Here is a 16734-nt window from a genome sequence, read left to right on the forward strand (position 1 = left end):
ATTCAGGTAAGAGTCTTTCATGTGCAGTGAAAGTGGACTTTGTGAGGATTCCCATCCCAGATGGGATCCCAGCAGTTGGTAACGTGCTTTTATTCTGAATTAGAATAAAAAGTCAAAAACTGAATATCTAAGAACTGCGTTGTTGGGATGCAGTAGGGGCCAGAGGCTCCTGAAGGGTTGGGCAGCCGGGAGTCACGCACAAAGCCGTGACACCAGAGCAGGGTCCTTGCCAGCCAGGAGCCGGCAAGCCGGTGCCACATCAGGCATGGTGAGCAGGGCAGACCTGGGTCCAGGCCGGACTCCTGATCGTGAGGCCAATTTGTGCTGATAAGAAGCGACTCTGCAGACAGGGTCAGGATCATGTCCAGTGACATTTACCACGGTCACACAGTCCAGTGATCTCTGGGTAGGTCCAGACTGAAGACATCATTTTGAGAATACCAAATTGTCTCATTTTGATTCAGTAAAACCACTTGATTGCAATTAAGGCAAATCAAGAGACAACATCTAAATGTGTTTAACGTGAACACAATAATGTATTAATACAGATATAATGTCCCAAGTAAGAAAGATGTAATGAGGCATTTTTAGCTCATCATAATCCTTCCATCTTTATTGATCAGAAAGTAAAAAAAACCACTTTTCATAGAATCATAATTATAGAATATCTCAAGTTGGAAGGGACCCTTAAGGATCATTGAATCCAACTCCCTGTTCCTTGCAGGACTACTTAAAACTAAATCATACAACAAAGAGCACCTTTGACTTCTTTTATGACAATATCAGTAAAAAGAACATGTTCCTGCAAAACAGCTTAGGATTTCCCAGCAGAAAATTTCTTTGCGCATGCTGGCCAGCGCTGCTAACTTGTGCTGACCTCTGAACCAGCATGAAATAGATACAGCTACCCCTCCTTTCATGTTCCCAGTGCTCCCCAGTGTGGAAGGATGAGGAGTTGCTTGTTACCGGGAAACACCAACACAGCTTCCTACAATGCAAAAGTGATGGGGAAAAGCAGCCTTGTTCGTGGCAATACAGCTTTGCCAAAGCAGATGAGAGTCCCTTCCCCTTTCTAGACCACGCTTCTCCCTCTCCCTTGTGGAGCCTCTTGGCTGCAGATTTCCCAAGTGAGAGGAGCACTGTGAGGAGTTGTGCTTTAGTGAGTGATAAAGGAAGAGGATTGCTGCCTGCTGGTGTTACCCACCACAAGAGCAGTTTGTGGGACTATTCCCTGATGACTCCAGTGCAGCCCAACAAAGGAAGGTACTGAGGCTTACCCATGCTTATGACCTGCTCCTTTGGCCCTGCTGGGGAACTGACAACTGTAGCCTCTCATCAGCTTTCAGTCTCTGTTGCAGTGCTTGGATGGGAGTAAGGAGTCAGGTCTCAGACATTACATGATCTAGGAGCAGATGAGAGTAATGGCATGGGGATGGATTGCATTGGACTCCTAGACATGATTTTTCGGTGAGTAGTTTCCTTAACCAGCCACGTCATGCACTTTGTGCTTAGAAGTCACTATCTTCCTAGCTTGCTACATTCACCTCCAATGCTTGTTTTCTTTCTTATTCTGAAACTCTTTCCTCTTTCACTTAAAGTATTTAACAGTGGATTAAGAACCAAGCTGTTTCTGATGCTCTGCATGATAAACAAATTCACGGTCATGAGGTCTCTGCTAGACCCCCACGCCCTTTGGCACCTCCATGTGACCTTGGTTTCCACGCAAGGTATCTAAGGAGTGTGTTTTGTGGCTACTCCCCATCCCAGCGAAGCACGTTCAGACTAGTGTTGTCCACTCATCAAGAGCAGCAGAGAGAGGAAGAATAAAGCCTTCTGCAGCAAGATAAAATGAGCCATCCTGGTTATCAGTTTTCTTGCTCGAATGAGATTTCGAGGCATAACTGCACAAAGTGCAGTTCTTTGCTGCCACTGCAAGTGGGAGCCTTTACTCTGTGCTGTCTCCCACACCCTTGCATTGATTTGCAGCCAGTTTCATGCTCCATCTCACTATCCGTTTTGCCACAGAGTGGCAGCAAATTAGCTGATGCAATTTGATCTTCTGTCTTCTGACACAGTTGCAAAGCTTAACGATGTGAGCAGGATTCAAACTGAGGGAGAGGACTGCTCACAGTGGCCATTCACCACTGATAGATAACATTAACTCCGACTTGCTTCCCAGCCGGTGACAGCCTGAAAGCAGTTAAAAGTTCGGTACTCCTGTCCCTCTCTTCTGAGTCTGTTTTCTTAATATTGTCTACACTTGATAGGCTGAATTTCCAGTGATTTTAGCCATGTTAACTCCATAGCATCCCCAAATACTCCAAAGCACGTGCTTGCTGCTGTGCTTCTTGGAGTTACGACAACTCTGTGCTCCCTATGCTTTGAACATTGTGCAGTTATTGGAACCAACCTGCCCAAGGCTGGGCGAAGAAGCCGTAAGCCCCTTGCAAGAAATGTCTTGGTCAAGTGTTTCATTACTCATCCACTGCTTCTCTTCCCCTATAAAGGCTGTTACAGAGATGGCTACTGTTCACAGAAGGGACAGGATGTCAGACTTACTGCACCCATGACATGGATGAGAGGGGCCACTGACACAGCTCAAGACACCTTCAGAGAGACAAGCCAGGTTCTCAGCTACCCTGAATACTACCAGCACCATGACTGGTGAGAGCTAGTTGTGCCAGTGAGAGCAGTGACTTTCCTGGGCCCACAGGGTATGGAAAATCTAGGGTCTAGTGCAGCACACTCCCACAATCATTCAGCCTGTGTGTACAGAGCATCTGCACAGCCTGTCTGTGGGCAGAGTGACTCAGCAGCAAAGGGAAATTCAGTTAAGGATGGTGAAGTCAGCCTGGTGAAGACCCAGGCTCTGACTCACAGAAAGCAAATGCATTTGACATATGCGGGAAGAGAATGAAAGTTCCCAAATCTGGATGTTTCTCAGCACTCAAGAACAAGCACTCTCGAGAGATACACTGACTCTCAAATGGTCGTGTTATTACACTTTTGCTCACTGAAGTGCAAGTAGTGCCCCTTCCAGATATTTCTGCCTTTCTGTGTCCCTGTGCAATTGTAGCACTGCTTTCCTGGACATACTTAGATTTGATGTTGTTGTACTTGTTTCAGAAGGTTTGCTTTCAGATCCAAAAAGTTTGCGAAGAAGTGATGGAAAATCTTTGGTGACTAAATGGTGGGAGCATGTGTGTGTGTGTGTATATGGGGGGCCCTGTCCACTCGCTGTGGCCAGGCAGCCTGTAACCACTCTGATGCTACCACAGGTTGAACAAACCTGTTTTCAGCCTAAAGCTTGTGCCTGGAAAAACAGCTGCTTGCAGTAAGGCTAAATCCTTCCTGCCTAACACTCTTGAGTATCCTTCTTTCAGCCTGCCCTTACCTGCAGAGGAGCACTGGAGGAAAACTGGTGAGGAGTGACACTCGTAATTCCCCACCAAAGGCCTTAATTGCAAGCACCCTCCCTCCCGGCGGCCAAACGGCAGAAGTCATTCCCCAGTGAGGCCACCTTTGTCACTATTTAAGAAGAAGGCATGAATGATGTAGTGAGGTTGACTTTAATGTACTGCTTACTCGGCTTTCTTTGAAACAAATCTTCATCCCACCACTCATTTGGAAGCAAAATATGAAGTGAATATCCTGCCCTCACCCCGGCCTTGCATGAAGTTGACCTTCTGTGCCCTCTGTGTTAGCAGCGTTAAGAATCATATCCACATCTATTCACATGGTTCTCAGCAGCGGTATGGTTTCATAGCATAGATCAGGTTGTAGTTTTAGACTATTGCTTTTTGCCTGTTAAAAAAGCTTGTGACAGAGTGCACAACTCTCTCCTTTCACATTGCTGCCTCGGAGGTATATTTAATAATAAGAGTGCACAGGACTCCTCATCTTTAAAGTGCTTCCTAAAGGTGAGCTAGTTAGTCCACTCAGCTTACAGTAGGTAAACCATTACAATTTGTTTTCAAGATTACTAAAGACAGGAAAGCCTCGACCCCTCATTCAGCAAAGCATTTGAGATTGTGCTTCATTTTAAGCATGTCTAAGGCTGAAGTACACGTTTAAGTGGGCTTAAGATCTCAGCTACCTGCTTCCTATTTATTCTGGACCAGGATAGATCCATGCTGGAGGATTATGATGTGCGAGCATTGCTGGGATGGTCTTTCCCTCACAAGCCTGATTAACTGCCTCAGGTAATAACATAACCGGTAATAACACTGAGGACATAGCACCAGGGGTTTAAGTGCAGTTTGTATCAGCTTGTCACTGACCACAGATAAGTATTTGAGTAACTTAAAGTGGTGGAGTCACATCTTCGTGGTTCCTGTTCCTTCTGCTAACTGCTGTAAATTGCACTTTACACTTGCAGCATAGATGCAGAGTGTAAGTGCCTTTTATCTTACCTTATCTTGAGGTATTCTTGTTTTACACATCTTCATTTACAGAAAACTTCTCTAATATTTGCCCCCTTTCTCAGGCTTTCTTCCACATTGCTGTAAATGACCTGTCTCTTCATGCATCCTCCTTCAACTCTAGCAATCCTGATACCTGCTCTAGAGTTAGCCATCCTTAGCTACTCCTTAGCATCTCCCAGCTCCGAGCTGCTTGTGTGAAATCTGCCAGCCCAGCACAGTAGCAATGAGCTGGAAGAATATAGTCACGCCATATCCTTCAGGGAAACATGAACTGCCCCAAAGCCAGTTAGACTAGCAATGCTCCTGTTTTTCCTCATTGGAACCACTTGTCTTCTGGATACTTCCTTACATCTTCTGCCTTCTTCCCTCCATATTAGCAAGCTGGAAAGGACAGAATGTCTAACATTCCTGCTGTGCATCCCTGGTCCAAGCAGTGTCTGAACCCAGCCCAAACCCAGCACCTTCACTCACCTCTCACTGAAACCTGATGTTGGCCTCAAATTGTGGCTGTCTCTGGGTAAAGTTCACTCGCATCCTTCCTCTGACTCAAGCTCTAAACGTGTGGCCTCCTCTGCCTTGGAGTCCATCAGCCTATGCCATACATGTCCTGATGTATGTGTGGCACAGTTCCCCCAGCCACAGGGAAATTCAGAAGCAAAACTTTGCCAGGGAGGTCTCTTCTGTGACTCGTCTGTGCTTGGGAAGGCAGAGTTTCTTTCTGTTTCTGCAGCCCAGGGAGGTGCAGGACAGGCTGCTGACCCGTGTCCAGACTGCTGTACCAACACAGTGTGTGAGGTGGGGGGACTGTGCTCTGCGTGAGTGATACATGGAGAATCACCCTTTTCAAATACGCCTTTCTGATTCCCTCCCCCAATTTCCTTTTTCCTCCTTCAGTGTTGTCATCTCATAGTCTTTTAATCGGAGGAAGCAGATACATCGAGGAAGTCAATGGCAGGGGCGAGGTGGGTGGGGGGTGGAGAGGAAGAGGAGGAAAATCACATCAGAGTTCAGTCTGCCAGTGTAAACATTTGATGATTTCCTGTTATTGTAGCCTAAAATGTACCATGACATCATTCGCGGGCCTCCCAGAATCACCCAGAAGGAGGAAAAGCCAGCATTCCCAGCCCGCCCCCGGTATGAATCCAGGGGATTCAGACCCTATAAGGCAGTGAAGCTCTGCAAAGCAGCAAAGATAGAGTTTCGAAAGCTTTCTTGTTCTTGGCAACGTGGAGATTTCACAAACAGGAAAAACTGCTTTTACTTTTCCTAAAGGGGAACCGTTTATGCCTCATGAAATATTGATGCCTTGAACCATGGTTATTTTAGAAGCAGAGGAAATACTTTTAGCTGGGGATGAGCACAGGGGAGCCCCTCACCGAAATCACATCAGTTCATGGCTTCCAGACATCCACTTTTTTTATAGTACTTTTATTCCAAATCACTCTACAAACAAGGTAATTAAGTCAAAAGCTGTGGATTATATAAACCAGTCCAATATGGAATTAATATGATAATTTTTAAAGGTGAACCTAGACCTCAATATAGCAGAGATTGTCAGTGGAATGTTCTTCTTCCTTTCCTGAGTATTATATCAATAGAGACATTTACTGGAAAGTGAAGAGCCAAGCTCTTCTGAGCCTGGATACACAAACTATCCCGGAATTTGACCCAAAGGGTCAGATTTGTATCTCAGTTACAGTTAATCCTGAATCACTGCACTCAGTCCACACCACTGTAAAGAACAACAGAATCAGGTTCCCAGAGATGGGCTCTCATAACTTTTCTGAGAGGGATAATAACTTCCACACCGCACCCTTCAGCTACATTCGCTGTGGGGAGCCTTTCAGATAGACCATAGTGGGATAGCTGCAAAATTTGTTTTTTCCTAAGCAAGGTAACAAACTTCATAAACACTTTACTCTTTTTGTTATCATTTGGACTCATACCCTCCCTTGCACACCTGCCAACTGCTTGGGAAACATGAGTAATTATAGTGTAACTTTTTGTTCTTGAAACAGGACAAATCAGTGTTTTCATGTTATATGTAAGGAAACTGAGGCACTGAGATTAAATGAACCACTACCTTACAGAATAGAACATATTCTCTTAACGTGGGTTTAAACCGATCCAGATAGTATCAGAAAATTAGATTTGTCTTACCATAAAGTAGACTTGAAATGTCTGAAGAAAGTCAGCCTAGAGAAGAATGATGCAAGCAAGTTTAGTAAATAAAGCACACTTGGGATTGACATTAAAAAGAAACAGAATGGCCTTGCAGTTTAGTGGACAAAAAATAACAACCATGTATAAGTTTTGCTGTTACTCTCACTTGGACTTACCAGAATACAAAAGTGGGTTGTTCCTCCTGTACTGTCAGCAAGTGCCATTGCAGAATAATCTATGGCAAAAACAACCATGTGTTCCTTGTCATTTTAACTCAAGGGGTTTTCTTTTCTTAAAAACAAACATACAAAATCAGGTTAAGTGATAGAAAAAACTTCTAAGACAAAGAAAAAAAGTTATGGCTGTGTTTTAAAAGTGGAGGTCTGTATTCCCTATGAATATAGAAGAATTCTCCTGAAACAGAATAGGCTTAATTGGGACTGAGCGTCTACTCCTCTGTGTCTGTTGCTGAAGACAGCCACTTCTGGGACAGAAAACAGCTAAGAACACTGTATGTATGTGTGTATCTATCTATCTATCTATCTATCTATCTATCTATCTATCTATCTATCTACCCACCCACCTATCTGTTCCTCTTTTTTATAAATAGCCTAAATGCCTTAATTCTCTGCATTGTCGGATCAGAGATGCCATGTGTCTAGTAAAAACCTAAGAAAAACGAATGATGTCACCTGTCACGCCTGTGTCTAACTGGACGAGGCAGCATGTGGTGCATCGTCACGTTTTGCTGTGAGGAAAAGAACTGGATGCAGAGTGTGTGGGGGAGTTAGGGCTGCCCAGGGATGCATGTATCTCACAGTCATGCAACCCTGACTGCAGATAACACTGTGTAATGTTAACAGGGTGGGAGGAAATTCCCTTCACTTGAGTGTGAATCAGCTGGGTGGGAGAGGTAGCATGAACATTCCCAGATTAGACTCCTGCTCTAGGCATCTCCTGAACAATAACGTGCTGGGTTTTTGAGTCTACTTCATGTTCTAGTCCAGAAACAGCTGCAATACTTACTAGACAACATTGTCATGGGTCGAGGTTTGGTGTTCACCTGGAAAAAAACCCCTGCCATCTGAGCAGGGGCCGAGTAATGTCTTAAGTATATAATGTTCCTGCATTGGAATAAAAATGGCTGGCAACTGCCTGTATATTTTTAAGGTTTCCAAAAATAGATCTAAGTCTCAGGCAAAATGAATGGAGCCAAGACTTAGATGGAAAGAACTGGTAAAGGGTCATTTGTCTGAAACAGTTAGTGCTGAGATCATCTTCCACATTATGTGCCACTACCTGGAAACACAGACCAGTTTTCTTTTCCCTCTTTATGGCTGTCTGAGCCCTGTGTTCCACTGCATTGATTCACTTGACCAAATTTCGGTACAGTGGGGAGAACTGACTTAATGTTAGTGCTGAGACTGAGTGCTCCCTCCCTGCTCTGCTTCTGCTCTGTAGGAGCTGGAATGCCTGGAGCACCAAGTCAGTCTTGGAGCCCTGGAGAAGCAGAGGGAAGTTAGATTATAAGCAGCTGCTCTGTGTGAGACGGTAAGAAGGTTTTCGAATCACAATGGCAGATGAGAGAGAAGGTCAGGGAGAGATGAGTGGGAGCAGGGCTAACTGGAGGGTAAAAGCTCTGGGGAGGTGCACACTCACATTCCAGGATGAATCTGATGCCAATCAGTGAAGCCTAAGTCCATGGGTGAGCCTATGGCAGTTTACAGAGGGAAGAATTTAGAAGCCAACTTCAGAACTGCAGTTTGGTACTCAGTGCATCCGTGGCATAGCCTGGCTCCCAGGGATGGCTCAGCTGGCCTGAGGCTGGAGGTGCTGTTTTGGCTGCATTTGAGACTGTCTTCCTTGGAGGTTACTGTCCCCACAGAGGGGTCAGTAAATCTGCATATGTCCTTGCTCCCTAACTCAGTTCTGCCACCCTGATCCAAGTTAAAATCCATCCTGCTAAAAATGTTTGAACAGGTTCAAAAGATGCACAAGCAAGCCTGGATCATTTTGACAGGTAGGCATGTCTATAAGTAGTGTAACAGGAGCAGATCTGGAAAACAAAAGAGCTGCTGCTGAATATTTAACATTCACACTAAGTGTGTTTCAGAGGGAGCTTATTTTGGACTTGCTCTGTTCTGGTCCAGTTAACTGAATGCTTGCCAGTAGCTGGGACACAATAGGTGCACCCCTGGAAGCACATCTTCTGGCTAATTTTCATCCAAAAAGAATTCAGTTCACCAGGTATGAGACTGCACCACGATGGGAAACAGAATGCAGTGAATAGGAAATTAACTTAAAAAACAAACTCCTGATCTGAACTAAAAAGCTAATGGAGATGCAGCTTGCTTATATAGTTTGGTGATAATCTCCAGCAGAGACAGAGGTGGTGATGATAGGTGTGTGTGAAAAATTCTTAATCTAGCCCAGTTATGGCCTGAACACCATGCTGGTCTGCAGCGGAATGCACTACAGCCCAAACCACGACCACGCCAGAGGCCGGCTGCCTGGGGGTTAGCGCACAACCTATTCACCCACGCCTGCTTCCGCGTAGGTGACTGCTACTTATGACAGATGATTCTTGGAGAAATAATTCTGTTCCCTCTCCCACAGTGGTTCCACTATGCTGTTAATGAATGCAAAAGGGAGCCAAGTTCAGGCTAGGAATATTGAAGTGATGGGAGATTTGCTTGGGCCTCCCTGTCCGTGTGAGAAGGCAGCGAGCAGCATTCTGCAGACTTGAAACAGGGTCACGGGGCAGATTGTGCATGCAAGAGCCTACATGTTGCCGCCCCAGGGCACTAAATGCTCTGTACCTAAAGAAAAAAAGAAGGCAGGGAGAACAATGCAGGATCTGTTACTCTGTCACTCTGATTTAGTTTTGAATCTCGCAAGTAAGCGAGGAAGTTTTTAGGCCAACAGGCTGCATCACCCACTTTCTAGGATGATCAAGATGCACAAGTGGATGTGCTGTAATACTGAGTTATTCAAATCATATTGTACAGTGGTACAGGTGTATTTCTACCTGTGGAGAGTGAATGGGTCATATACATGACCCTGACTTTCCAGCTGTTCTCGACACCTCTGCAACATGAGCACAGAGACATTTTTCAAGTAAAGAGGCATATTTTAGTCCATTACTGTGCATGATGATACAAAATACTAAGATGTGGAGAGTGAGACTCCATAATCTTCTGCATCTGTTGTGCAAATTTGCAGTTGGTGAGATCTGGATCCCCATCTTGTGCGTTTTTTCCTTTTTTATGTGTCACAGAGCCTGGACAAGAAAAACAGCTGCTGTTCGTGTCCTGCCATCTTCCTCTCTGGTTCTTGCGGTGCTCTGAAGTACTCGAGCTATAAAAACTTGAGAGACTTTAAAAATAAACTCTTTGCACTAACAGCTTCAAAAAATACCCAGGAAACAATTCTTCTAAATTAAGAATTTAGATAATACGTAGAAACATTTATTTATAAATAACTAATATAAAGTATAGAATTTGCACTGTTGCCTGAAACCTTAAAATGACAACTTTGTCAGCCCCCTCTAAGATAGTCAGTATTATTATATTACTTTTATAGCTGGGCTAATTAAAAATAATATAAGATCATCCAGTTACCCACTGACAGAGCTCATAGGACGAAGGAGAACTATCTTCTAGTCTCTTTCCTTAATCTATGGGACAGTACCTTAACAGCCTAATTTTTCCTAGGCTGGAGGCTGTGGATTTTCAGTGCCTCAGCTACTTTTACTTTGCTCATGGAGACGCAAATTGATCGGGCATTTTTTGAAAGAAAGAGAAAGCTGTAATGTTTGAACAATGCAGGCAGGTCCTGTGTTGATGGCAGTCTCAGGACTTTGGAAGAAATGAGGTTTGTTATTGCTGTCCCTGTAAAGCTCTCATTTTCCTGTTCATTGCTTTTTATCCCCATTTCCTCTTCCACCCATTCCTTCTCTCTTTGCTTTCTATTGCGCACAGAATGACTTACTGATCAGAGATTCTCCTTGGAACATTTTTTGAAGATATTTTCATGGGTGCTGGTTAATGAGGTTTTAGGAGCACACCAGAATCCAGAAGTTTATTTGATTGGAAAAAATAGAGAGATAGGAATTAATAACTTATATTGGCTCTTCTTTCATAACCTATTTTTGGAATAGACATCAGCTCCCAGGCAGAGTCCATTTCGCTGCCACCTCAGCACAGCTGCTTTGCTACCTAGTTGATTGGTAACAGTCCCCTTGCTTCAAAGTCAATGGCCAGAAACTTTTAATAACCACTCTGTAGCCAAAATAGTGAGAGTCTGAATCATGCTAAGTCAGCAGATCTTTCCTTCCTTGCACCAGCACCAAACGTGGCATGTAGGCATCTGGGCACTTGAATTCATTTAGAACCTTTTTAACTCCTCCAGGAGCCATTTGTGAGGAGGGCACTTGCTGATTCACTACTATCTGTGTGTCAGGTCCCTTGCTGGTGTTAAAGCTAGATCCCATTTAATCTCATAAATTACAGTGTATTGCAAAAGTGTGTGTATGTGTCTATGAAGAGGGGATAGGCAAGAAAAAGAAGTTATAAAAGGTGAAGAGAAATGTGAGATATCTTTCCACAGGTTTCTCTAAATCTAAGTGTACAGCCCTTGTAACCAACACAAATGACAGGTCATTGTTTCACCCATCGCTAAAAGGCAAATTAATGCAGGATTTCCTCAAACTCTTGAAAAAGTTAAGAAATTGATAACCACTTGTTGAAGATCTAGTTCTGATCTGCATGTGCTACGAGGAGCAGCTGAGGACTCTGGGTTTGTCTAGTCTGGAGAGAATGAGGCTGAGGGGCAACCTCATTGCTCTCTGCAGCTTCCAGGGGAGGGGACGTGGAGAGGGAGGTGCTGATCTTTCATTTTATGCCTTCTTTTGCCTAAGTGAATCAAACTAAATTTCTTTCAGCCCTCTGAAATATACCTTCTAGTATGGAACACCTTTGCTTTGGGTTTGTTTTGTGGGGTTTTTTTAATCACATTGTGGGAAGCTGAATGGAATAAGGCCTCTATCTTCTGTCAAAGCTACGTGAAGGGCAGTTCAAGTTACTCAGCATTAGCTTAAAAAACTATAAGCGGATGAAATGGCCCCTGTTTAAGTGCTCATGCTAAATAATTCTGGTATTTCAGACCAAATAATTTACGTGCTTTTTCTGCTTAAAAGAAGGTATTACAAAAGGTTTGATGTAAATGAAACCAAGACAATAAATCCCCAGCGAAAATCCAGACCTCCTCCCAGGAGAATGCTTAATGTCATCCAGGTCTAATCTAATTCTGAAATACTTTAATATTATTTGGGCTCTGAGCAGCCTGGAAATAACAGCATTTTTGAGGCCCTGGGTAATGTTACTCATCTCTACAGCCTCCTGCAGGGAGGATCTTTAGTCCGGTGACGCTTTTACCCCTTGGAATCTCATCCTGCAGTCAGGGAGGAGAGATAACCCCTGCCTGTGGCTCTCAAGGAATCCACCGATGTGCTTTTTCTCACACATGGCCAGGCAGGGAGGGCTCAGTGAAAGGCTGCTTGATACCACCGTCCCTCCTCAGCAGCCAACGGAGAGGTCTGTGGGGGAGGCGAGATCTCAGTGCAGCACCTCTGCAGCAGGACTTGCTCATGACACTGTAGCTGGAGCACTGTGTGGTTCAGATGTTTCGGATGTCTTGTCCTCCCCCTCAACAGCCAAGGGGAAGAGGGGAGGAAGAAGCAGGAGAGGAACTAAAGCGTAGAGACTCCTGTGCCTGTCAGAGGGAACCCTTGTCTTTCAATGTGGCATGAATGGTATTTTGTTTGGCTGTTGCTATGAGTAATAGAGAAGAAGGACAAGAGAAGTGGCTGGGGTGAAAAAGAAGCATCTGTCATGCTATAGAACTCACTTTGCCTTGTCTTGCCCCTTCAAACTGTTTGAAGACTGTTCAACATACGGTCTATGACTTTCTGTGCACGTGGCCAGTGCTTGCACACTATGAGTGGGAATGCAGTTGCTTTGGATCTGATTGTTTCACTGGCATGGGGCTTCATTTGCATCACATCTCCTGTTGTTAGCAAGATGAAGAAAACACTAGGTACCTAGATGCTAAACTACGGGCTCCTTAAATTTGTCAAGGAAATAGCTAGACTTTCATCATCTGAAGTTTTGTCATCTTCCTGAAAAAGAATGATTAAATCCTCCAAACAGTTACCTCCATCTTAGGAAGCCCCATGCCAGTGAAGCAATCAGATGTTGGAATAGAAGTCACAACAGAAGCAGAACTGGGGTCTCCCTGTCATATATGATGTTGTTAGCATGGTAATGAATTCAGTGAGAAAGCTCACCCTTAACATTCCTGGATCCAAACCTGGCAAAAATCATGACCAGGTACCTTTATTATTCTGGATCTCTTCTGTCAGTATCAATTTCTGTAGGAAACAAGTGGAACCCTTTCATGGAGCAGTCTTGTTTGACCTTGTCTAAGAAAGTCTCAATGTAAAAATGAATCAGAAAAGCAAGAAGACTTTGTAAAATGAACTCTTATGGACCCTGTGACTTTTTGTGCAGAAAACTTACACCAGTTTACATCAATCTGATTATACTGATGTTTTTTCCTATGTAGACACAGCATAGAGATTCTAGTTTAGGTGAAACCTGCATATTCAGACGAAGCAAACAAAGCTTACAGACCTCATTTCCATCTCCTGCCAGATGGGCGCAGGAATAGTTTTATTACTCTTTACAGTAGTACTCCTAGTTTACTCTAAGGTGAGGCAAGGCCTTGTCTCTCACAATCTTTACAATTTTTTTTTTTAACAGAGTGAGAACTATTCTGGATTTTCTTTCTCACATCATGCTGCAGGATGAGGAAATATCACATTGAAAAGCAAATCAACACATTTATAAACCTCTAGTTGAAAAATTATTTCTGTTATATTACGTATGCATTCACAACAATATTATTCCTTGGGGAAAAAAGAGAAACTTCCTTTCTGTAGACCCTGAGGGTTTAATTACAAGTATTTACAAAGCACTTTGAGAGCTTTTGAATGAACTGCAATTTTTAAAGATGTGCAAAGTGTTGTTATGAATCTGATGTCAATTCTCAGCATACCTCAGTTTAATATTAATCCCAGCAGAATCCTGTAATCAAATTAAAGAAAACAGTTTACTCAGCAGGAGTCTGTGCTGATCTGCCTAGTAGAACTTGGCTTGCTCTCTTCCTACTTTTTATCTGAATTTGTGTTCTCATATTAATGCAATCTTCATTTATTCAACATGCTGGGAAAAAAGTAGGTATGAAGTTCTGCTAGTCTGCATGGTCTTTGCATCAACCAAGATGACTTCAAGAGTGAAAATATTTAGATTTGACAAGAAGACACAAACTCAAGAGAAATAGGAACATAGGTTTCTACTATCCTTAAAAAATAAGACGTTAAATATATTGAGAACATTTAATTTCCTTTTTCTGGACACAGGTTGTTAACCTTAAAAAGGACTTTTTTTTTCCTTCTGGGAGAAAACAGGACTTGGGTCACTGCTTGACAGTTATGTTTGAAGTCCCAAATGAGATGAGATGGCTTCTTTAAATCCCCATGAAAATGCTGGACCTTGATTCCTTCCATCAGTGTTTCCAAAACATAGATGGCACAGGAAGCTCTGGTGAGTGATCTGCAGCTGGTTCTCGGAACTCTTTTCATCCATGAATTTGATTGCTCGTTTATACCGTGGGATTATGGCGGTGGCCTCTGAGGAGGCTTGAAGACTAGAGGTGGTTTGCCTGCCAGGGAGACACAGCCCCTCGTGCTTTTGAAGCACCTGGAGCTGGATGTGTGCTTTTTAGTTAAACAGCTCTGAAAACCTTGTCCACGACAGCACGCTCGCACAACACGCCAAGGACCGGGGAGACCGCCCGCCATCTCTGAGCTGCACCCCACGGGCGCATGACTCAGCCTGAACGGGAGACGAAGAATCCGTCACGTCAGCGCCGTGGTCTTACTTCGAGCAGCGCGTTAGCCCATAAAACAGCATTATTTCTTTAAACAACGCTTTTAGCAAGGGCTAGAAGTCCCAGTGACACCTGATACGCAAATAAACTTCAGCGTTCAGGGCCTTCTCGGCACCCAGTTTCGCAGGCGCTGAAGACCCCCGGCTTTTGCCCCGGCAGGGCTCCGCCGCTACCCCCACAGCCGCTCCCTTCCGCGACCGCCCCGCAGCGGCCCGCTCCGCCGGGGAGGCCAGAAGCACTTCGCCCTCCGCTCGCGCCGAGGCGAGGCCTCCTGGAGCTTCGGCCCGGCCGCGCCGGGCCCGCCGCGCCGCAGCAGCAGCCCCGAGGGCGGCGGCGGGCAGCCGGGCGGGGCCTGCGGGGCGGGGCTTGTGCCGGGGCGGGCGGGCGGAGAGGCGCGGCGCGGCGTCCCGTTAGAAGCAGCGCGGAGCCCGCGGAGAGCCCCAGCGGCGCAGGACCAGCGACGTGCCGTGCCCAGTCTGCCGGGAAGATGCCGAAAACGGTGGGTACAGCTGGAGCGGAGCGGGGGGGCCCCGCCACGGGGGCGGCTCTCGGCGACGGGAGCGCGGGGCTGGGCGGGTGTGGCGGCGCCTGGGCCTCGCGGCGGGAGAGGACGGCAGCGCCGCGGCTGTCCGCCTCGCCGGCCCGAGGGGCTCTTCCCGCCTGGGCTCGCCTGCGCCCCGCCCGGGAGCGGCTGCGGCCGGTGGCGGGGCCCGGGCGGCGCCGGCGGCTGCCCCGAGGGAGACGGGAGATGGTGAAGGAGGGAGTCCTGGGAAGCGCGGCGCGGGTCGGGCGGCAGGGGAGCGGAGCTGGGCCGAGCCGCCCGCCCCTCCATCTTGTACGTCCCTCTGCCGCGGCACCCCCGCCCGAGGGGCCGGGCCGGGCGCAGGGCGGCTGCCGGGCCGGGGCCCCGCCTGGGCCGCGGCTGCCCGCTCGGGGAGGCTGGCTAACGGCGCGGCGGGGCAGCGCCCTGCGGAGGCCGCCTCTCCGCGATGCCCGGTGGAGCGGTGGCTGCCGGAGCGCTGCCCGCCGCCCTGTGCGCCCCGGGACTCGGCGTGTGCCCGGCCTGGGGAGGCGAGCGCGAATGAGGCTTTCTGGAGCCCGATGGGGAATTAGTTAATTCTATGGCCGCCTCTCACGTGCTCCGTAAAGAGGAGAAGTTGAGGCTTTCACGGCTTGTAATTAGTCAGCTCGAGTTGCTACGGAGCCTTGTCCCAGCTTGACTCGAAGTATTTCTTGGCTGGAGAGATCTTGGTGCTCAGAAAGTCTGGTCAAGTCTGTACTTGACTCTCCTCGCAGCAGGAGTTCGGTGACTAATGAGGAGCATGGGGTTTTTCCACTTAGTGTCTCCTAGTAGAAGTAAAAGCATGGGTCCCGGCCCTGCAGTGATAGGACAGGAAGGGGCAGACTGGAAGGCTCTGCACGTTTCCTCACTGGAAGTGATCTGAAGTGGCCTAAGAACATCCGATGTTTAAGCTAAGAGTCTGTGATTTACATAAAGGAGAGAAAAAAACCAAACCAAATCAAAACCCCACCCCTTTGCAAGTGAACGTTGAAATGGAATTCCTCCCCCCATTTATTTTATTTTTTTTTACAGAGAGTTTAATTTTGTTACTTTAAAATAGATACTCAAGAACTGTTTCACTGACTTCTGCTTTTCCTACTGTCTTAAATGCTAGCTCTCAGAGACAATGGCTGAATTATTTTATTTTTTTTTAAAACGTCAACTTCTTAAAGGATATCAAACTCAGGCCACTTAAAGGTTAAGACAGTATTTTCTGAAGCTTTAGAGAGACTTTTCTTCGGACATCAGCAATGATTCATGAAGATTTACTTCCTTAAAAAAAAAAAAAACGGGCAATAAGTTCTGTAAGATTAACAGAAGTAGTTCGGGTTAGGGGACTTCTGTGGAAAACGCAGTTGAGGCCTTTTAGCCAGAGAGTTTCGAGTTGCGATGAGTGACTTCTTGTAGTGCGAATCAGCCAAGAAATGCTTAATGTATTGCGGATATGCTATGGGACAGAGTTCCCACCGGCTGGCTGAATCCAAACTTTGTGACACTGCACTCGCTACAAGGAGCTCATTGCAGCCTCTGGTGTCTTCAGACACACCCTGGGCTGGATTTGTGTTCTCAGTCTGC

The 16734-nt window shown here is 46.0% G+C and overlaps 1 protein-coding gene across 1 annotated transcript in view; it reads left to right on the forward strand.

Annotated features, from left to right (window-relative positions):
• Positions 1-15025: 15025 nt before the first annotated feature.
• MSN (moesin) overlaps positions 15026-16734 on the forward strand; it is a 42412-nt gene continuing 40703 nt past the window's right edge. The window contains 1 exon segment of the mRNA XM_086619582.1: positions 15026-15096. Within this exon segment, the coding sequence (XP_086475708.1) occupies positions 15085-15096 (12 nt within the window). The 5' untranslated portion in view covers positions 15026-15084.

Source organism: Tauraco erythrolophus, chromosome 13 (genome assembly GCF_009769465.1).
Source record: "Tauraco erythrolophus isolate bTauEry1 chromosome 13, bTauEry1.pri, whole genome shotgun sequence".
NCBI lineage: Eukaryota > Metazoa > Chordata > Aves > Musophagiformes > Musophagidae > Tauraco > Tauraco erythrolophus.